The 23531-nt window shown below is 41.1% G+C and overlaps 1 protein-coding gene across 8 annotated transcripts in view; it reads left to right on the top strand.

Moving 5' to 3' along the window:
- Positions 1 to 23531, top strand: part of CHN2 (chimerin 2) — a 157864-nt gene that overhangs the window by 117460 nt on the left and 16873 nt on the right. For 4 of the 8 annotated variants that reach the window (XM_062508572.1, XM_062508591.1, XM_062508582.1 and 1 more), the window contains exons 1-2: positions 16159 to 16794; positions 22925 to 23009. In XM_062508572.1, the coding sequence (XP_062364556.1) occupies positions 16357 to 16794; positions 22925 to 23009 (523 nt within the window). In that variant the 5' untranslated portion in view covers positions 16159 to 16356. Of the gene's footprint in view, positions 1 to 16158; positions 16795 to 22924; positions 23010 to 23531 lie in introns of those variants that run through there. The other 4 variants (XM_062508563.1, XM_062508599.1, XM_062508547.1 and 1 more) reach the window with 3 other exon arrangements.

A 23531-nucleotide genomic window follows, 5' to 3' on the forward strand; every position in this document is an offset into this window, starting at 1 on the left:
ACATCACACCTCCACCCTCAGCATTCACACCTCACTACTTCCTTGGATTTCTTTGGATGTCCTGAGCCTCAGTTTAATCTGCCTAATAGATGGGCTAATTATGTTGAAAGCTAATGATCCCTGGGCCTTAGGCAGTCTGCCATTAAGCTGAGAACCCAAACCACAGTCTGGCTGGCAGATCTTCCCCAGGCATAGCAGACCTGAAACTGGGCCATTTTTTTGCCAGAAAACTCCTTCCATCAAAAGCCCACCACTTCCCTGGAGTTTAAAATTTTGGAAGAAACACAAGAAATTTCGCAGAGAACAAACCCCATGCTTTTCAGAGAAGTCTAGTCCACTCTCAGTAGGATAAATCATCATGTTAACCCATAACACCTTTGTATTAATATTTGCCTTTTCCCTATTTATGTTCCTGGAATGACAAAGTTTACGAGTACATACAAATAAATATATGTGTATGTATGTGTGTGTATATATAGATACATACACACACCAAATTAGACAAAATACGTTGTCTGCAAGTAGGTGAGATTTCTTTTGTGCCTAGAAGGGTAGGAGGGTCCTGCCCCCCAGTTCTTCAGATAATTCTTAGCTTTAGTATTTCTTGGCTCCTAAATCTTTTAGTTTGCAGTCTATTTATAAAGTTAGAAAGTTATTTTAAAGATGTATTTTAATGGAAAGTCTAAGACAAGCTCATTTTCAACTAAACTACTGTGATTTTTTCAGTAGATGTTCTAAAAATAGTTTTGTTGTGTATGTGATGTGCAGAGTTTTGCAATAGCAGGGTTCTTGGACAGATTTGGGTTTGTCAGGAATTAGAAAATGGAGTATTGGGTTATAAAATAATCTACATCCCATGATAATACTCAGGGAGAGCTCCAGGTTCTTATAAACATTGAATACATTGACTGGCTATTGTAGAACACATTTCTGTCTTCAACTTGTGCTGTTTTATTCCCTGAAGAAATAAGGGACCTGGTTTTTCTGGGCAAAACAGGGACAGAAAGGAGAACAACCTTTGAATTAAAATGGGATTTCTACTTCTGTCCTCTTCTTCATTTGTATTTTAGTCAGGAATTCAGCACTAAAGCAGAGACAGGAACTTCATTACTTGGGGTATTACATATAGTGCACTTTTAAAATTCTTTATTTGCTATTTGGATCCTTGATCTGATATTTGAAAATTCTTCTTTATGGCCTTAAGTCTCTTATGGTTTTGTTTCATTTCATTGTTTTTTTTTTCTTTTGTGATAAAGAAACGTGCTTGTTCCAAAGGTGGGGCAGCTCTCTCTAGAGTGTAAGCTCTCCAGGGCAGGGAACATCTCTTACTCTGTGTTTGTACCACATCACTGTTGCCTTGACCTGGTCAAAGTCTCAAGCTTCTGTGCACTGCTGCAATTCATATAATAAACACTACTGAAAAGTAAAGAGTCTGCCCCGTCAATTGTATGAACTGGGGGAAATTGAGTGTCAAAGTCAATGCTCTCCCTTGTAGGTTGTTCTAACACATAGTGACAATTTAAAACAGTAATGAGTTTTATAAATTAACCATGCAGCCACTTGATAATTTGCAGACTTTAGAAGATTTGCTGATGGTAAATATTATGACATTTCTTGTTAACAATAAATAGTGAGGCTGTACAGATTTACCAAACAAAGGACAATTCTTACTCTGGGATGCTGCCCTAAAGGGCTTCTGTAAGTGTAAATCTCTGTAAACTGAAGTATTGCTAAAGCATACAGGCAAGTACTTCTGTAAATGCAGAGAGTCTAATGATGCAATTTACTGCATGAATTATCATAAAGGTAACTGTAGAGACCTTTTTTTTGTAAAATTTTTTTTTGCTTCTAAAAAAATAAGTTTCACTAGGCAATGACTTAATGTGTAGTAGTGATTCCAGACATCTTAGTGAATAAAAATGGAACTTTACAAGACGAATTAGCTCAGAAAGTATTTTTCTCATTTGGTGTTTCATGTGGTTATGGGACCAGAGTCATCTCAGATGAATGTGAACATGAAATCATGAGAATATTGATGTTGTGGATAACATGTAAACCTGCACTGAAAACAGTAGCCCAAATGTGTTCAGTAGGATGGATGGCCCATTTCTAATCTGAGACAGGCAATTACGCAGGGGTAGAAAGCAGAGGTGAAAAATCTACAACATAATATTCTGTCAAAATGACAAGGCAGAGATCACTGTTTAGAGCTGATGCCGAGCTGCAGAAGAGTCTTGACTGAGCATTCACTGAGTTCTTCCTTCCAAGTGGAACATTTTATTGTACAAAAGTAAGAAATAAAAGAGCTGCTGTTTTAAGTTGTCATTACATTGTAGTTTTGGAGGAATGCTTTAGACATTATTCTGTCTGCTCAGGACAACTTTCTGATTGCTTAGGTGATGTTTTGCAGATTTGGAAAAATCTGCCAGAACTGCTACTGTTCTTCTTCACTTGTAGGTTGAACTTCCATGACAGTGGTTGTGTGAAACCCAGGAGCTAATCTCTTTATCTCTGACTGATCACCAAGGTTCTTCAGATCTCATTTGATGCTTAGCCCCACTATGATTTTAAGAAGTGATGCTTCCCCATGCTCATCCCTTTCCTTTTCACCCAGCCAAAACCCAGTACCTGGTCCTTATTGGCTGGGTGTAGAGAACTGATACCTGGATGGTTCATAACTCTTCCCCTTATCAGTAAATATGTTTGTTTTTCACACTGCTGAACCCATCACTGATCACACTGTCAGTGCAAACAGTTGTCAGAGGAAACAGCTATAATTGCTTTTTAGTGTTTTTTTTTGTTAGCTGAGAGCTACCACATGTCCATTTCCAGGTGTTGGTTCTTTGTCCTGGGAGCTCCCTGGGATAGATGTTCCCCCTTGTCTCCACCCTGCCAGAGGCCAGCAGCTGTGGCACTTCAGAGGTGCAGGGCTTCCAGAGGTGCTCGCGCATTGTGGAGCAAGTGGTATGCTCGTGTTGTAAGGCATGTTTTGGCTGCTGGTTTGCAAACAAAATTAGCATGTTAAGGCTTAAAAGGCTTAAACCTATTAAGCTTGAGGTGATTTGTGAATTGCTGCCTGTAAGAGGTAACCTTTCTCTTCCCAACACCTTGCCACTGCTGGAATTAATGAAGAAGATTAGTAAGAAGGCAGAAAAAATGCCCAGCTGGGAAGAGCTCACTCTACACATCAGGAAAGTATCGAGGTTTGATGCCCTGAAAGTGCCATTCAACACTGATGGCTGTGAAACTGGGATGCGAATGAAGCATTGAGCACAGGGAAGATGGAAGCAACTGGCTTGGTTTCCATGCCAGTCTGTGACATTACTAAGAACCCATGTTAGTAAGGAGCAAAAAATTGCTATAAATTAAAACAAGGGCAGCATGTAATCATAATGATGTTGCTGGAAGATGGCAGGTCATGTAATGAAATCTCCCTGTATTACAGCAATAGTAAACCACCTTGTTAAACTTCTGGAAGATTAAATGGCTTAAAAATGGAGTGAAAATGCATTTAAGTGATAAATTAACTTTGTTTGAATGAACAATAAAGTGCTCAGGTTATTTTTCAAATGTAGAACCAGCAAGCTGTTGTTTTTTGATGTGGAAATAAAACAAAAATTCTAATTTGGAAATTGATATAATATAAATGGAGGCAATTAGTGTGCTGTGAAAACATAGTACCCAAAAGGACATGCCTGGAGCTATGGTTTTGTCTCAGTACAGTGAAGTCTGATTTCAGTTGTCTTGTGCTCTGACAAGTTTTAGTCTGGATTTTGTAGACTCCATGTTTAAAATGCTGCATTGTCTGGTCCTAGCTGAGTAAATTCTTCATTAATGCCTTCTATATTAAGTGTGTCTGGCCCCTCCACAGGGACTGAAGTGCGATACTTTGCAAACAGCTGAGAGCCTTTCCTAAGGCATTCCTCCAGGAGCACTTCTCAGTCCTCACAGGGGCATGGCTGTGGTGTGGCCCCTTACCTTGCTGGCTGGGTTAAGCTTTTCTTTCAGCTGGAAATCCCCAGAGAGCAAAAACGAAAGCAGAAGATGGCCATGATTCACATATCAGCCTTCTAGGACACGAGTCTTTTGTTATTGCTTTCTTCAACTAGGAGAATGGGATTCTTTTCTTCTTGAAGTAATAAAGTGTTTAGATATGTGCCTTTTGTTTTAATAGCAGAAAAGGCAGTACTGAGGCTGTCACTGCAGATTAAAAGTGCCCAGGGGAACACCTGATTAACAAAATGAAAATTAATGTAAAGCCTTTGTGGCTCTGTATTGAGCTTATACAGGGGAATACAACTTGCTTGGCAGTTGTCATTAGAAGATCACCTTTGAAACTAACATTTTATCAAAGTATGTAGTGGAGGGTTGTAACAGTAAAGTAATTTCTGCTCTTTTGTTTTTACTTCTGTCTGATTTATGATAAAAGTAAAACTCAACTTTTCATGACCAAGCAATGAGAAGGCAGGATAAAGGCAGAAAAATATCTAAGTTCAATTGACTGAAACTGTTCCAACTACTTTTAATGTTTTAGTAACTGTTTTTAGCAAAACATTTCAACTGGAAACAGAAAGTTAGATTTTAAAATACTTTAAACCTAAGTGTTTCCTCATTAAAAAAAAAAACCAAAAAAAACCCCACATAATTTGGCTCGTTGTCAGAACTTCCCTGTGCAAAGTCCCTGGTCTGATGAGTCACATTTTCTGCAACAAAAACTGTTACCCTGAAAAATCCACCCCCGGCTTCAAGCATACTGGCTGATAAGATGTTTTACTCTTCAGATTAGCAAATAAAACATGATAGTACTTTATGAAGCAAATGAATCATCACTCTTCTTAATCATCACCTCTGGTCTAACTCTACAGTTTGCTGAGTTCTGTCTATTCCGAATTAATAACAATGGAAGGTGTGTTTCATATGGCTGCTTCGAGGCCTTCCACTCTATGCTGATGTTGCCATTGCTGAGACAGTAAAATCAGAATGTGTTTGGATGGGAGCTGTTACATCTCTTGTCTCATCAGCATCGTGGTTTTCTGCACTCCTATCTGCTGGCCACTGCTGTGCAAACATACTGAAAGCCACAGCTTTGCTCCAGGAGTCTCCCAGGAAGAGCTGGTTTGTACAGCTGTGCCCAAGGGAACAACTTGGACCTTACTCTGGGTGGTTGCATGCAAGGAAAGGCTCTGCTGGGTTCTTAGGGCGGAACCATGAACAGACAGTGACCATCCCCTGATCATCCCTGGGAGCAAAACCATCCTCAGGCCTGAGCCTGATTCTGGGGCTGAAGCAGGAGCTGTGCCAAGGCACTGCCAGGTGATGGGTCCCAGCCCCAGCTCAAGCTGCATGGAGGAGTGCATCTCTGGTCTTCCCAGACACTCAAGGAGAGAAGAAATTTCTTGCTTTCTTTCCTAGCAGGGAAAAATAATAACAAAACCCCCACACACACCTAGAAGGAGCTTTTAATTCTTTATGTTCTTTGTGAAATGGCCTCACCTTCACTGGCAGCATTCCTGCACATCTACTGCCTGCCAGTAACATAAAGAGGGTGGTAGCAGCCAACATGGTCAAACTGACAAATCTCTTCAATGAGACATCTGTTGCAAAGCAAAAATCTCTGCTCTGGAGAAAAACATTGGTGCAGATGGCGCCAAGTACCACACATAAGGTGATCCCAAATTCCCATGTCCCAAACAGTAATCAAGTAATGTGCTTAAGATAATAAATAAATTCAAGTGAACACCTTTGGTGTCTCATAATCACAAAAAGAATAATTCAGTGATTTCATAGATCTGGAGCTGAATTCAAGGCAGAAAAGTCACAACAAAGCTCACTTCTTCCAGAACTAACACTTTTCACTTTTTTTGTTTTGTTTCGTTCTGTTCAATTGACTTAAATGGCTTTATGAGGTATGGATTAAATCTTTTGCCTACAAAGTGGATTGGACCTAATGGTGAAAATCATCTACTCTGTATTATGTTTCCCCAGCTACATCTTGTGAACTCCTCATCACAAGTGAAACAAAATAAATCAACCAAGTTACTGCAGTTGAACTACAGCTATGGGTAGAAATAGAGTACAGTATCAGTCTTGCTTTCAAAGTACTTTAGAAGTGCTGCTACTGATAGGGTAGTATATATTCAGATTAACTAAAAACCATTAAAGAATGTAAGTATCAGAGTGCTGGCATTTTTTAAATGTCCTTTACCATGCAAAACACAAACTTTTTCCTGTCCATGGACCAAGCCAACTGGAGTGTTAGTCCATGCCACTGGTAGCCCCACAAGCCCCATGAATTAAATCACAGGCTGAGAAGTGATGTCATTCCCTCAGTCTTTTTAATCTCCTTTTTGTGCTGAGAGCAGCCATCTGTCCCTCTCCAGACAATGATGGAGGCAGCTGTGCATGGTGTGCCATCAGGAACAAAAGCCTCTGCTTCATACCAGAGGGCAGCGGGCTGCAGGTCAAAAGGGGTTATAAGGCTATCGGGGGCACATGACACCTGTACAGAAAAAAAAAATAGGATTATATGGCCTTTGTGTGTTCATTCACTAGCAGAGAAGTGGGGTCAGCCTTTGTCTGAGTGTTTCTCTAGTGGCCATGGGAATGCCTGTGTGTCGTCAAGGATAGCTGTGCTGCTACTTACCCACGGAGTCAAGGAGTAACAAAGCCAGCTTCAAGCAAAGGGCAAAGCAGATATGACACAAAACATTTATTATGAAAGGAAAATAGTTTTGATACATTCCAGCTTGGATATGTTCTTGTACTTTATGCAAGTTCAAAGAGTGTGATCTCAAGTGGTTTGCGTATCCTGTAACTTGCCCTTCTAAGAGCAGAGTGAACCATGCTTTTCATGTGCAGTCTGCAGCACACAGGAGTTCCCTTGCTGCTTTGTGAAAAAAGAGAAGCTGAATGACAGCCAAGGTGTTCAAAACCTCATTTATGAGAAGAAGAAGTTGGTTATGCTCTGAGCGTTTTTTTTCTGCAAGGTGAGCTGGAAGGAGCTGGAGGAGGGTACATATCCCATAGAAGGAAATTGATCATTCCTGCAGATGCCTTTCTACTTTGCCATATGTGGTGCCAGTCCTGTTGCAACTCTTCTCTTCTATGTTGGGTCCGTTTCAGAACAGAAACTGATGCAAGTGTAAGCTATAGGAACCCATCTTATATAACAAGGGGGAATGTAATGCATTCCTGAGTTGAAGTCCAGGCATATAATGAAATAGGTAAGTGAACCTGGCTGAGTTCAGAGCCTTCTTTTGCCTTCAGAGCCATCTTTTCTTTAACCCCACATCACTGTTTTTCTGCATGGATTCCTTCCTTATTTCTGAGCAAACACACATTTCAAAGCCAGAGATATAACAGGGAACATACAGCCTTACCACTTTTTTTGCTATGACAACCTGGGATTTGACTGTCTGTCACTACCAGGTTAATGACATTCCTTAAAGGTGATGGGACAGAAGCACATCTTTCACAAACAGGTAAGCTGTAAACACTGTATGCTCCTGTCTCTGGGCAATGTGTCCTAGGGCATTCATGGATATACAAGTGAGCTCAGACAAGCTTTCGAACAGCCATGGCTGGGCCATCACCAAAATCAGTGATCTCCTCCAAGCTGCAGTTTCACTGTGGGAAATGGTTCCCTATTGCTTTCTTTGGTTTTTTAGCAACGAAGTTCATAAAGGATACTGTTGTATCCTGCAGTACATAAAGGATACTGAAAGTTCACTGTCATAAAGCACAGAGTTTTTATAAAAGTTCTCCTTTTTTTCCAGGGCTGTTGTTTCAGGCTTGTTAAAAAGTATCTTTTCAACTCGAGAACATGTCATGTTCTTACTTGCTAACTACCTACTTTGTTTCCTAAATGGCATGAATAAGTGTTTTCACCTTACCTTGTCTGCGGAGTTTATGCTTTTTTTTAAATGGGAAAAAGTCACAAGATGCTACAGTAAAAGGGGACAGAAATATTACTAATGATGGAAAACACATGACTACATTTCTAGGTCGTTGTACTGTGTAATGTATCTGAAGTGCCACAACTGCTGAGGAGCAGTGTAATTCAGTCATGTGAATTAAGTTTGAGACCGAAGCTTTACAGAGTTCCTTCATACCACCAAGAAACTGCCAAAACTAGAGAAAAATCCTGTTTGACACTTGATGCTGATCCTGGCACTCTTCCCCCCTGCAAATTGCTTTCCCATCCCTCTGTGAGTGCTAAATGAACAGAGCATCACACCATTGAGAATCCATTCCTGAACTGTTATTGTCCAGGAAGAATTTTACAGATTGCCAGTTTTTTTAGACAATATGATCACCAGTTCATGAATCACTTGTTCACGAATTATTTGTTCCCTTTCAGGCTGCATAAATCTCTATTTAACCCACAATAAAATCTCTTGTTTTAAGCTGTCTTAAGCTAGGGCAAAACTTGGGGCACTGCTGTTGGTTCCTGAGACTCCCACAGCATACTTTACATTCTGGCAGCTCCATCAGTGTCGTTTCACAGCTCCTTCAGAGATCTGCTGGCTCTGCCAAGCGGTTAGTGGCTCCAGACATAAATACCATTGCTGTCCGACTGTTGTTTCTGGGAAACTTTCATGAAGCCCGTTTTTCTCCACATTTTATCATAATCCCAGGAGGGACAGATTTTTTCTTCTCTGTATGAATGGGCACTCTTGACTGCAATCTGCAAGTTTCAGTCCAGAGCCTGTGCTGCAAGGTGGAGTTGGTCACACTCCAAGAAAAGTTCACTGTCACTAACATATGCTATCGGAAGTCAAAGTGAGAAACAGAAGAACTTTTTAATTTCATCTTTCATATTGTGTTTATTTTTGTTGTATTTGGTTTCACTGTGTATGGAGAAGATAGACAGTTACTGTGTTTCTTGGGGATAACACCTGGCTGTAGGTGTTTGAGACAGAGAAATGAGAATTATCCCAAAAGTGAGGATGTACGTGTTTGTGCAGGGTGTCATGCGTACATTTGGAAGTATGACAAGGCGTAAAGTCAAACATCCAAGCCTTGTGCCCACTGTGCAACATAGTATCTGTATAACACTGGGATTTATTAAAAAGCTGATATTACACAGACAATGCAGTCTCACAAAACACGGTCCTCAGTCAACCCTGTGTTTGAGCATGACATTCAACTAGCTCCATTAAGCAGTTATGACTGATGACGACCCCACATGAGCTAGCCTAGAGGCCCCAAGGGAAGTCTGCTATTTCCTGTGGCACCTCCAGATCTTTTGCCATCTTTTCCTTTTCCACTCATCATATATATTCTCAAGGGCACTGCACCACACTCACAGGAGTAATCTTTCTCAGAAGGGACGTTTTTGCCTCCCTTCCTCTCCCCAGACAGGGAAGTAAGAGCATTAACTTCTCCACTTCTTTGTGGCAGCCCAGTGAGTTTGGCTCTGGTTCAAGCTCTGCAGTCTCCTTTCAGGGCAATGATGGTTTTAATCAATAGCAAGCTGGCTTTCTTAAACAAAGTACTATTTCTTTAGAAAGCAAGAACTTCATAGTGAAAATGTAAAAATATGAGCAGGTTGTATAGGTGTATAACTTACATGGTGCTGAGCCAGCGTCCACTGGGGATCTGGATAAAAAACTGTAATGTTTAGGTTATTCTTTTAAATCTTTGCCTCTTGACTAATAGTCCCATATACTGCAGACAGCATGAGTCACTTCCTTCTTAACTCATTGAGGCCATTGTATGTCATATTAAGTTCATTATGTTGTTAGGCTACTTCCTCTGTGGGTGAGATGTCAAAATACTGGCTACCTACATAGTCAATGTGAGAAATATGTATTAATATAGACTCTTCCTTCTATAGTTAAAATTCTTGAAAATTCATTCAATGAGCCGAGGTAAACCTATAAAGTTGCATGCAGCTGTGTAACAAATGATGTAGTAAGCTGCATATTCCATGTTTCCAGAGCATGAGTCTTAGCCATTCTGAAGTATGGGGAGTGTTGATAACCAGAACAAAGTACAGTTGTTAATCTATAATTACTTACAGATATGGTTGAGGCTGATAAAATAAATTATTCCTTAGTTAATTTATTCTAAAATTGAATAGCTAACAGAAGCATAGATACAGAAAATAGTACAGAGATATGTTGATTTTTACCTAATTTTGAGTATCGTACAGTGAAGCTATCTGTTTCTACCATAGCCATTGAGTTTTCCTATATGATCCATAAATTACCTGCAAGAAGGCAGTTCAAGGTCATCTGTTTTAGACTTGACCTCTCATAGAAGAGGATGGATCACTGTCTGGAGTTTTCTATATTTCTCCTTTGTTTATAAAGCAAGAACATGCTACTGCTTTAGGTTAGACACCTGCTATGCATCCATCCATCCCTCCATCCATACATCCCTCCATCCCTCCATCCTCTTCTTAAATGTCTATTTGTTAGAAAACGACTGCATTAGTTCTTTTGTCAAAAAAATCATCATCATTGACAGAATAACAGGATCACTGCCAATATTTTGCAAATATCAGGATAAATATCTTGCTTGAATTTTCATTTGCCTACAGGCCAGATGTTATCATGGATACACACTGATCCATACGTGTGGTAGCAGTACTCATTGATAGGCACTGCAGGCAGGCAAATTCAGTCAGTTACATGTGTTGTACCCTCAGAGAGAACAAGAGGTAATTCAGAAATCAATCCAGTACAGTTTCCCTGAGCAAGCCCTCTTTGAAGATGAAGTGGCTCCTGGCAGCTGTGTTCCATGGGGACCTGGTGTTCCTCTTCCACCACAGCAGCAACAGTGGCCCTGGTGAGCAGTTCTGCTCTCATCTGCCCTACTTAGTCCCCATGCCTCTTCTCTTTCATCCCTCTGCTACCACTTAAGTCATGAATATTCAGCACAGAGGAGAGGATCATGAACTCGGCCAGGAAAATGTCATTAATAACCTTGACAAGTATGGAGATGGATTGGGAAGGATAAAGGAGAGAGTGGGAGGAAAGGAAGTCGAGACAATAAATAGGCTCGACCTGCTGTTACCATGTTAATCTCTACAGGGTTATTTGAGGGAATTGCTTAGTAGTTCATACTGTACCTAGATCCTTTCCTCATTTCTGCACTATCTCTTCCATGATACTGATGTTGTGTTTGTAACACAATGCCTATTTATTACATTTCACAAAAATAGGAAATCAAAATATTATTTCAGACCTATTGAATACAAAGGTGGATGGGAAATACACAAATTGATACATTAAGTGATAGAATTGCCTGACAACATAAAATCTCTTAATCCACTCACTATTTTTTAATTGAAGATGACTGTGTAATTGTATACCACTTAATGTGATCTCCAGTTGTTGTTACAAAATAGACAATAGTTTATTATACTAACACACTATAAGAGGCTTACAGCAACTATTATTTTTAATAATAGTCTCAGTAGTGCCTTCCTGATGATACACTATTTCACCTCTGTCTGTTGTACTGTTTGGTTCACTACATGGTTTTGAAAAAATAATCACAATGCATGCAGAAAAATCTGTTTGAGGAGGATTTAGAAAGGGGATCTGAAGTCTAAGGGAGATTATATTTCCATTAGCTGTAGGTAAATTGTATTTTGTTATTTGTGGAGGAATGGACTAAATACATACATGGGCAGAAATACGTGCACATAAATGACAGCTGCTTGCCAAGATGCTAATAATTGATCAATCACATTAATTTAGGAGAGGTATAAATATCATAATTTTAATAACTTTAACATCAGAGCACATACTTTGGAAGTCTTCCTAAATAAACAATGTATTTTGCTGTGGATTATCTGCAAAAGATAGGTGTGAATGGTGGTGATGAAAGTGCAGCCAGGCTCTCCAGAACAGGATAGTCTGCTGCCTAAATACTTATGCATGTTGTTGACAGCTGCTCAGTCATAATTTTCAGAGGCGCTGGTGGTTATTAAAAACTAAAGCAAGTTGAAATTCCAAGTAGTAAAAAGCAAAACTATAGATAAATCTTAATCCTTAAAAAAGCACCAGTGGTTCTTTTTTTAAATTGTTATTAACAATGTCCAGTTTACTGAATGACAATTCACCTTGAAAGGAAGTATTCTGCTGGAAACAGGAGGCTGTTTGGTTTGGGGTGGGGAAGAGGCAAACCAGAGAGAAGCAGCCCAGTGACTGTGCAATCTGATTTCTCCCCAAGCCTCTGGCCCTGCTCACCTCTTCAACCTCTGCTCACCCAACTGGCACTGGGAGCCTTCCCATAGGCAGAGGGTTTCTTAGGAAAGTGGATTTTGCAAGATCAGGTTGGCAAACGCCGCTCTTCATGCGTTGTGCTTGGCTTTGTGTTCAGCACGTTTTCTGTTTGGAGCTTGTTTCCTCCCACTGTTTCATCGGCACAGAAGCCTTTTGATGGCAGCTCACAGTGCTGTGGCAGTGGAAGGCATGGACTGGTGGGACTGTGGTACGGCAAGGCCTTTGGCTGACTGGTCTTTAGCACCATTTCCCCTCTGTGCCCTGCGTCTTGCTTAGAGAGTTTTAACTTAACACTTTTTAACGTGTTCTGAGAGCATCGTAGGAAGAGGTCCGTGGGAGAAAACTAGGAAAAACCCAATAGCTGCAAGATTCCTGCTCCGTGTGTCATCTCCACCACGTGTTTGCAATTGAGCAAACATAATCTGTCTGGCAGATAACCCAGTGTGCTGTGCCTGCAAGGAAACAGGCCTCTCTTTGACCTATGACTGTATCTATGTGCAGAGTTAAGTGTATTTGGTTAGAAATCAGTCATGGATTCGTCACAGTTCCTCATCATGGAGCAATCTCCATTTCACTTGTGGTGTCATCCAAAGAGACATGCCCGTGCTCTTCCTTTCTCCCCACAACTGTGTCCTTCAGCAGGCAGAGCAGCAAGCCAAGGATATGCTGCCTGATCTCCCCTCCTTGCCAGGCACAGTCAGGCATTGTGGCAGCTCAGAGAGAGGAGCCACCATTCCCAAGAGGCTCTTCCCACCACGTTGGAGCTGGCACAGACAAGCAGGGCAGCATGCAGAGTTCCCCCACTGCTTGCTTCCAGCAAGTCTTCTGCGCTGCCCACACGACTGCAAGAGAAATCATACCACATGTACAAAACCAAAAGCTTTTCATACTGCAATTTGTTCTTTCCTGCGCCCGAGGCCTTTGTTAGCAAACAAGACGCCAGTCTTGGAGGGGAGAGACAATGGTGTGGTTCAGCTCATGCTGCGGAGGCGCCCTGGAAATGGTGCAACAGCTGAGTTGTCACTCTCTTCCCCCCTGCTCTGCCCCTTAATTTTATTATTCTGGTTCAGTGACATTTATTTGTCTCTAAATGCTCAATTTCCTATACAGCATGTCTGTTTTATGAAGAGACTAGTAAACTAAAACTATGTTAGGCAGAAATTCCATGGTCTGAAGACACAGATAACCCATATTCACCTTCCAGCCTTCACTAGCTTCACATCCAGTGACAACCAGCAATAATATTCTTAGCCACTGGCCTTCTCTTCTTTAGCTGCAGGCTGACTCACTAAGTTGATCAAGAGATGCTCTTTGAATGAGTTGACACCATGTGCTGCCAGTTTTATATTAGGAAAAAGAAAGCGGATAAAAGAAGAGCTCTGGGTTGAGCCTGTGATATCAGGAACTGATTGCAGCTGAGAATTTGTCATTGCTGAAGTTTGCATTGTGTTTAGGGAAGGAAGTGGTTGTATATGTGGTCCAGCTCGTCTGAGGTTTGCAGCACCATTTAGACACCAGACCTGCCGGGGCTTTGATAAAGCTCTTTAAAAGGAAGAGCTCACTGATGGCCTTCTGTGCACATCCCTTGTCTGCAACAAATCCCCCTGAACAATTGTCTAAACAGGGCCCAAACAAGACAGATACCTAGGGGATGAAAAAAAATTAATATATGATAAGCAGCAAATACTGCTCTGCCTTAGTCATATGAACTGGTCTGGCTGAGCTTTCCTCCCCCAAGTCTATTAAGTTTTATGCTTCTGTGCAAACACTCAGAGTTTCCATTAACTATGTCTGTGTGTCTGATCCCAGGATGACACTCTGATATTCCAAAAATAGTTTAATAAATTGAAATTCCAAGATGTATCATCATAAGCCTGTCACTTGAGTATCAAATCTGCCATGTTATGTAAAAATTGGTTATATAATGGGATTTTTATCAGTCTAGTGACATAAATGCAAATATTAGAGCATTATTAGGAACCGACCTCTCTCTGACTTTGGATGTCTTATGCTGGAAGCTAGAGAAAAAGTAGCGTATGGATTTGTGAGGGATTTAGAGGCTGTAGTTTCAGAGGTGTCTGACAACCCAGAGCTAGTTTGGGGGTTTTCTTTCTGATAAATATAAATACATTTTAAATGGCATTGAGGAAAAAAACTGGAACGTGGTTAAAACTTTGAGCAACTCTAAGGTTTCCTTTGTGATGGGCCAAACTGATGCCATTGATGCCAACTGATGCCGACAAAAATCAGTACTTTCTACCTGTTGAAACACATGGAGAAAGAGCTAGGCAGCTATTGTCTGTCTTATCTGCTGGAAAGCAGATAATGGTCCTGAGCTAGCAGAAACTGGGACTCACTACAAGAGGACATGTGGAAGAGCAGCAGGGATTTCCTGCAGGCAGAACAGTGTTCATGCATGCATTACAGCCAGTTGTCACCAGTGGTCAGATAACAGTGCCAAGCCCCGGGGAAAGGCTGAATGGGCTTCAACTACTCAGGGAGCAGAGGGCTTGTGTGCAAGTCCTTCCTTCTGGGGAGTGGAAGCTTTGAAGTATGGGAACATGTAAAAAGTGGTGTTGTGAGTTACCTGGAAAAGAAAGGAATTACTTGTGCTATACATAGAAGTAAGTGCTTCATTTTATGACTGAGAAACTGATTTTGCAGGTTGCACAACTTCTTGAAAACCCTAAGTAGGGTACTCTCTGAAATTGCACAGCCTGATGTTACTGATGGACAACCATCTGTCCCCATGGGCTTTCAAATCAGCAGAGCATCACTTTTACTAAGCTCAGGCAGTCTGTGTGGTGGAGGGGTTAGTAAGTGAATTAGATGAACCTTCTGACTTTTCAGCCCGAGGTAAAAGCAGACTGAAAAAAAAAGATGCAAGGTCAACTTCACAAGTTAATATAAGTGAATTAAATACTTCAATTCCACATATTTTCTGAGTTAGTTGAAGTGTGGCAGGCTGTAAAAGTCTGATGTGGTCTTTAGTGTCTCCAGTTCAAATAGGCAGTTTTCCCAGTAGCACTGGCAACTCCCCACTCTGCTCTATTGCAGCACTTTGAGCATTAGGCACATCTCTAGACTGAAATCTCACAGTGCTCTGCTGAGCAGGTAACTTCTATCCTCCTCTTACAGATGGGGAATTGCAATTCTTAGTAAAGGAGTAGAAGAGGGGAGCTGGAAGGAAGGAAATGGGTGGGGAGGGAGCACTGAATTGCCTCTCAGTGAATGCTCAGTATCAAACATCTGTGTCCTGGCACATGGAACTACCTGCCTGTAAAAAAGTGGATCGCATGTCCAAAGTAACACTGAAAGATGTTACCAGTCACAGTCCCAATACCTCCTGTCCCTGGGCTTTAACCAGAAAACAGTTCCCTCAAAATCTATAGATGCGGGTAACTAGAGCAAAGGATGAGCACTCTTGCCACCTTGAAGACAGGTGTTTTGCAAACAGGGCTGTGCACATGGGCCTCCTGCATCCATGTGAAGCTCCCTGCTGTCTTCACTCCAGTGCCACACAGGGCTCCAGGGCTTCCAAGCCTGCATAGTCCCAGCTGGGCTTTCAGCTTTCCCTGGCAGTAAGCTACCTCAGTGCCACCAAAGTGCACACTGACAAAATGCATAGTTTAAACCGTGGCATAAAAGTGCTATTAATGCTAGGAGTGCTGCTGGATTTTTTTTTCCCTTGTACCGGATATGGAAAAAAAAAAAAAAAAGGGAGAGAGAAAGATTTTTTGCCCTGTAAGATTAAACAATCATCATGGTTTTAAGGGCTTAATCTGCTAGCATGCAGACTGCTGCCTGATAAGCCTCCGAGTCTGAGTGTAATTGGATGCAGCATTGGATTCGGTTCTGTGGGCTTCCCAGAGGCTTTTTGTTTGTTCATTTTTTAACACACTGCAGAGTTGAAGAGATCTGTCCCTGGAAATGCCTTTTGGGGTGAAGCTGTAAAGCTGCGTGCCCCCCAGCTGGTATTTTGGCAGCACCTACCTGGAGACCCCCACTCGGGGAGCGCAGTGGGGGAGGCTGCTCAGTGTATGAATTTTTTTGTGCTATTGTTCAAGGCACACATCTGCCTCAAGAAACTGCACGGCACAGGCCGTTACTTATTCAGATGCAGAAGCTCCTTCCGTCCCACAAGACGGCCCATTCAAGTCACATGCCAGAGGTCTCAGCAGAATGGGCTGCAGCTGCTTCAAATCTGCTGTCTAACATCAGAAGCAGTTGGACAAACTGTACCGTGCTGACTACAGTCAGGCTCCCCGGCGCCGAGGAAGACAGGGAAAAGATTTGGGATCCCAGCGCTATGTTCTCAGAGGACCTGTGGCTGGAAAATGAGAAAAACTGTGCTGTTGTTCACAAGTCGAAGCGAGGAAGAAAGCGCCAAGAGCTCCTGGCCGTGGCCCTGGGGGTGAAGGTGGGAGTCAAGGGGGCACTTTTGTGGCAACCTCTGAAACTCTTTGCCTATTCACAGATCACCTCCTTGGTCAGAAGAGCAGCCTTAACTCAGAATGACAACCACTTCAACTATGAAAAAGCACACAATTTTAAGGTAAGCACAGCTTGCTATTATTTTCAGCTAAGAAGTTATGTTGAGATGCCTCACATTTTATTTTTTACTGTGATGACATTTGCATGCACCTATTTATACTAGCTCTAAGAAAAGTGTCGAAAAATTAATTTTTCTTCCTATGTTAAACTGCATTAATTGATTTCTTAGTATGTCGTTACATAGGCACTTAATCCAAATATTGGTTTTCCTGATCACTTTACTACTTGACTGGCACTTTAACTCTTCTGCACAGATTTGGTTTTATTTTTTATTCAGAAACAAAGTACTTAATATTTATTGGCTTTATCCTAAGTGTATCTACTTTGAAATTAGTAAAAGGCCCATTTTCAAAATCTAGCTGTTATCAGAAGCCAGTAGGATTGTACCAGCAAACATTTTGGACCATTTCTAATTTCAGAAGAAGTTGAGAGAGCTCGGGTGTTTCCAACAATAAAGCAAAGCACAGTGGTGGGTATTGTCTCCCAGCTTTTGTTCCCCCACCATATGGTAAGGAAATGTTCTCAGAGTCCCACTGAGCTGTAGGATCTGAGCTTGTGTTTGCTTGTCAAACTGAAACGAATCGCTGTGCAAACACTGGGATGTTTGAATGGATCATCTCTCTGCTGTCTATACGTACAAAATCAGGTTCTTAGGGATTCTTTTCCCGAGTGCTGTCTCTGGCAGACTGCAGTAGGGAAGTGACTCAGCTCTGGAAACAGACTTTCCAGGCAGCTTGTATTAAAATGTTTTGCCAGAAGGACTGTGCTGGTTTCAGAGCACGCCAGCCAGTTACCGTTGCTAATGCTGTCACATTGTTTTGATGCTTATAGGGATGAGCATTGAGAATAAGAGGCAGTAACAAGACAAGAAAGGAATGTATCTCAGCTTTGAAACATCAGTTTAGTTAATGCTCCTTGAGGATGCTGATCTGGGTCACTGTCAGAATAGTTCAACTCGTTAGCAGAACAACAATCTTCTGATTTTCATCTAGGGCCTGTCAAAAAAGGAGAAGCACTGATCAAAATAATTTCACTTAGCACAAAAGTTTCACTTCTTATTTTTCTATATACTCTGCTGTGCAGACATTGCTAACCTCTGCAGTGTTTCTGCTGTCATTGGCAGATCAATAATTTAATATTAGTGAACAAAGAAAATAATGGCATCACTTTTCTCATTCCCCTTCCTTGACCCAGACAACAGAAAAGTCAATATTTATCTCTTTGATCAGCACTGAAGGAAATAGGGGGAGCACTTTGTGTTTTCTTGCTTGATTAAGACAACGTTCATTCTTTCTGGGTTTTGTCCTCATTATCATTTTAATATCAAAACTATTTTAGTTTAACTAGGAAATATTTTCTCATGACTGAGACTTCTTTACACTTTGACCCATGCATTCTTTCCTCTTCAGAATTTTCCTTGTTTTGGCTTTGATTTATAATTGGACCTGTGCCCAGTTAACTTTGCGTTTGCACAATCCAGCTGTTGTACAGTTTCTGTTCCTTTCTGTTTCAAAAGAGTCATAGTTTAACTGGAAAGCCACATGATTAAAATAGATATGTATTCAAAGACTTCACAGCAGAAAAGAATTGTTCTATCCTAGCAAAGGCAACAACAGACCCTAGGGAACAAACATCTAAAAAAAATTGTCCAGAAAGGTCAATCAAAAGTGTTACATTTGTTTAATGGACAAGTATGTTCACTATGCAAATACAGTTATTTTTCCAAAGGAATATATTAGAACATGTCCAGTTGTTGAACAAAAAAAGTGGATAGTATACTCAGAACAGAACATTCAAATTTAAAACATGGCTCAAGGCTAGCATCTTTAATATATTCCATATTCATTGCATAAAAGGGTTAAGAAATCATTTTAAAAAGAAAGAATGGCTTTATGGTCTTGGGGCAAGATGCTTGATTGCTTTTGACAGCACTCAGGCTATGATGGTATGGGGTTTATCTGAAGGACAGTGATATTCTGAAGATATTCAAAAAGTTGTCTTCCCTGTTTTTAAGCAAATACTGATGTGCATTATATCATTCATCTCAGTTTCTAGAGATAAAGGTTATGTGTCACAGTGTCCCTCATAATCCTGTCATAGGCAATTCTTCATGAACAAGCAGGCACTCTTTAGCTTTTGTTTTTTAACCATGACAAATCTAAAAATTGAAGGGCAGATTTCTAGCAAAGCTGGGATTTTTGTACATCTTACACCAAAGATCTTACTGCAAGAGAGAAGAAACAAAAGGAAGAAATGGGTGCAGGGTACAAATTCAGAGCAAGTACAGCTCTTCTCCATCCTTACCAAGCCAATACAAAAATTTAAAAGCAGTATTGATGTTTGGAGCATGAGGGCTTCAGGTTTATGCCCTTCTGAGCATCCATGCTTTCTCATTCAACCTCTCTTCCAAATTTCACTCAAGACATGTGGACAAAAAAAGATTTAGTATCCAGGCTGATTTGCTAATCTGTGTTCATCTTGAGCACACCATGCAGTCACATGGATTTAGGTTTGGAGCTGGCGTCTGTCTGGCGGGACAACTTTGCATAAGCCAGTGTACACATACCATAATTCAGGAAAGAGAATAAATCTCCAAAGCCCTCTTTAGAAAAACACAGAGGCGTTTCTCTGGCAGTGTGGATGTCAGCCTAACTGGATCCCAAACTCCTCTTGCATCTTGTTCCAGTTCAGATCCAGCAGCCTGTTTCGGATGTGCTTTACCGGCCAGCTTCAGTGGGGTCCCAGCTGGTGGTGAGGTCAACCTCGTGCCTGTGAGCAGCAGCATGGAGTTTGAGGATGCTCCACACTTTTTGTTCTAGGCTGGGAATTCGTGAGAGGGCTTCTGTGCTGCTTTAAGTGAGCAAATACAGCTGAATAGTGTGCATTTACCACAATACTGTGCCTGTTTGCCACCAGAGCATGGGCAAATCCCATTCGCAGGTGGGCTAGTGGAGTAATGGCAGCTGATTACAGACAAGTCAGGAGATCTGCTGGGAAAGAGGGGGCTCTGGGATAAATCTCCCTTTATGTTAAGCACTGCAGATAATACTGCTTCTGCAAGACAAAGGGTTTGGGGGAGACATTTTTTAAAGACATCACAAATATTACGTGCATTCATTTAAACAAAAATATCAGCAGTCAGCTTTTCTTCCCTGAAAATGGCTCAGGTTCAGCAGGAGTCCACAAAAGAGTCTAAGTGTGTCTGTATTCAGGCAAAAGTCTGAAAAAAACCTATTTTCTTGGAAAGCAAATGGAAAAGTCTTCTGACCCAGACACATAAAACCAAATTTGTCTCAGAAACAACACTATATAATGTCAATTAAAAAAAATAAAAAGACATTTCAATTCAAGACCATTGTTTTTGCTCATTTCTGCAGTATTGCTCATGGCATTATTTTGTTTTGCCGCTGTACTGGCATTCCTTAACTTTGGTCTCAGTTTCCCCCTCTGTGAAGATGACTCAGACACAAACTAGAAGTGAATAAGGTAGCACCTGCAGGGGGAATGCTGCCATTTAAAAGCAAGTGCACCTGGGGGGGCAGAGGGCAAAGAGAACAGGAAGGCAACAAGAAGAGACATGCAGAGTAGTGTTGTGTGAGATTGTCCAGCAGAGAAGAGACAGTGAATGTAAGAAGCGACTGTCCATTGGGAGAGGATGAAAGACTGAACAAGAAAAGTACAGTGTATAGTCTGAAATGTCAAGGGGTTGGCTTATTTTAAGAAATAGTTCCCTGTAAATTCTTTTTAAAAGTTTGAATTATGTGTCAACTGTAGCTCAGGCAGCTCAAGTCTATGCTGTGTCTACACAGAGGTCTACTGAAACTTCAGGATGGGGTAGGAACCAGCAATAAATTGTTCCAGATCACAGTTCCAAAAAATCTATGCCCAGTCTGTTTGTAATGATGTGGTTACAAAGGATGGGGCAAAAACTAAAACTCCATCTCGAAAATCTGAGACTTGCTGTTACCTCTCCCTGTTACAATTCTAACCTTGCAGGCAAAATTCCTCTTTACCATTCAAAAGCGCTGTGTTCCTAAGAATTGGCTTCCTCAGTTATTTCTTTAAAATTAATGACAAGCCAGAAGAGACTTAGTTCAAAACTGAATCTTAAGGGAAATTTTGCACCTTCATCTAGAAACTTTTGAAATTCTCCTTTTTTTCAGTTTATTTCCCTGTTTCAACTTGGCCAGAAACCACCAAGACTAGCTTTTCACAGGGTATTTCAGCTGGAGGCTTGCCATTTGAGCTAAAATGCAGATCCGTGAAAAATTGAAGTGAATGAATAAAGCGAGCTCAACCTTTGAGGGCCATGAAGCTGAATGGAACAAGGGAAGGATGTGCTGTCAGCACTTCTCAATTGGAGCCCTCAGTCAGCATTGATGACTTTCCAATTAATGGCAGGAAAGATCAAGGAATAATCAGCTACCATTTTCAAAATAAGCGTCAGCCAGATCAGTTGAATTAAGCTTTATGTAAAGTGAGCAAGTAGGCCCCAAATATCCTAGCAACTGCAATGGACTTTATTTGTGAAATGGTGCATTTTTAAAAGTCCTGGCTGAGCTCTAACAACCCCTTCTCACAAGGTTAGCTTTTGTAAACTGCTGCTAAGCAGAAGACACAGCTAGTTATCTTCCCAGCAGATGATTTTCACCCACAATTAAGTGCAGGTGCAGGCCTACTAATTATGTGGCTTTCAGTCTATAAGTGATAAAGATGCAGGCATAATTAGTTTTATCTGTAGTTTTGTATCCACTGAAGGTCACATAGTGCGTGTGACTGAAATTCAGGTCCTCAGCTGTTACATACAGCCATTTACCCCCACAAAAAGCTGTGTCTGAAATTCATGCTACCCACTCTGCAAAATAAAATGAAATTAAATGAAAAAGAACTATGGGACTGTACCTGTTAACATATCTATCTCAAACTTTATTGCAAAGTCTCGTTTCACAGCAATACATGTTTTTCTGAGAGGTAGTATACCATCTCAAAAAGTCAAACATTTCAATTTTGACCTTTCACTGTCAAAAGGAAGGAAGAACTACTATTGCTTTAAGTTTCTTAACACAATTATTTGACTGTGAATAGTTGGTCAGGAGCCATTTACAGTCAGGTTCACACATTTATCTCAAAATCAGGAAAAGAAGTCTGTATTAAAATCACAATACTTTGTCTTTCTGAACTCAAGAATACAGGCTTGTGTCAGTGCAGTCCCACAGACAAATGGGACAAAAACATTAGCATGCAAAATGCTTGGCCTAAAACTTTACAGTTTATCTGAAAAAGGGCAATGACTGTTTTTTCACTCTATGAAAAGCAAAGAGCAGCTTTTCCCATCGCAGGGGTGGAAGTGGCCTTTCAGCCATCCACCGACGGGTAAACAAGAGCAGAGAGAAGGAAAGGATGCATTAGCAGCCAGTGTGCATGATTTATGTTTTGTTAAGCTCAATTAAGTCTCCGGCCAGAACTAGCTCATACCATGCCCATTCACAGGGGCATAGACCTCACTATTTACTCTTCATTTAAATGAAAATTAAATGCTTACTTTACCAGAATACACATCTTAAATAAAAAGATCTGCTGTAGCCTTTGGAAAAGCAGTAGCGGAAGGAGCGGCGGTGTGCAAAATGTGGCTGGGGAGATGTGGGTTCTGTCAGCACACAGATCATCTTATTCTTCATTTACTTGTGCGTGGACTGTAGCAAAATGAAGTTTGGTCTGCTGAAAAAGAGTCTATTGACAGCTTTTCCCTATGTGAGTTCAAATTACTTACTAGACTGGGGAAGGGTGGTTTTATCTGTAGTTCTTTGGATTATTAGTTTTACGTTTTTTCTCCTGGTTTCCTCCCCTCTGCTATAGCTAGAATGTCAGCAGGCAAAAATTATTTGTTTTCAGTGTCATCCACAGCCTGGTTCTCTGCTATGTTAAGCCTACTTAAAGATAAACTTCAAGTTCAAAGCAAATTTCTGTTCCCATGGTTTATTTCATCTAGACTGGAAGGATGTGGGCACTGTGTGCTAAAGATTTACTCCTACTGAGTCTTCTGTTGTTTATCCATTTCAGTTGCTCCATCTGTCAGACCATCTGCCTCCCAGTGACCCCATTTCTTTCCCCCACCCCCATTTGTATTACAGGTTCATACGTTTCGAGGTCCGCACTGGTGTGAATACTGCGCAAACTTCATGTGGGGTCTCATCGCTCAGGGAGTGAGGTGTTCAGGTAGCACTTCAACATTTTCTGTCATTCTCTTGAAATGCTCAGACATCTGTCCCACCCTAGCCTGCACTCCCTACAGGAGTGGAGGGCTGGGATTTCTTTAAAGAACAAAGCAGGAAATCCTCCCATAGCAGTTAGAGCACTTTCATTTGTCTTGTTAGCTGGTTTTGAAATGAAGCCATCAGCCCTTGATTGCTGAGTTGCATCCATTACTAGTACCTTGGTCCTGCCTGTGCCTGTGCCTGCTGTATACATTCAAACTTGTTCTTTATGATTAAGTTATCCTTCATGTTTTTATGTCTTTAGATGCAAGCATTGGAAATGGCAAAGCCAGCCAGCAATGACGCTTCATAACTCCTCTTTTTGCTACCAATTGCTTGGAAGTGCCCTTGTCAGCAAAAAAAGACTGCCACCTGTTCCCCATTAAAATATCATGCATTGCTGCAAGCCTGAAGTATCCCACCTCAAGATTAAAAAAAAAAAAAATATGACCTTCATTTTCCAAGAGGGATTAGTTTTCTGGTG

Source organism: Cinclus cinclus, chromosome 1 (assembly GCF_963662255.1).
Source record: "Cinclus cinclus chromosome 1, bCinCin1.1, whole genome shotgun sequence".
NCBI lineage: Eukaryota > Metazoa > Chordata > Aves > Passeriformes > Cinclidae > Cinclus > Cinclus cinclus.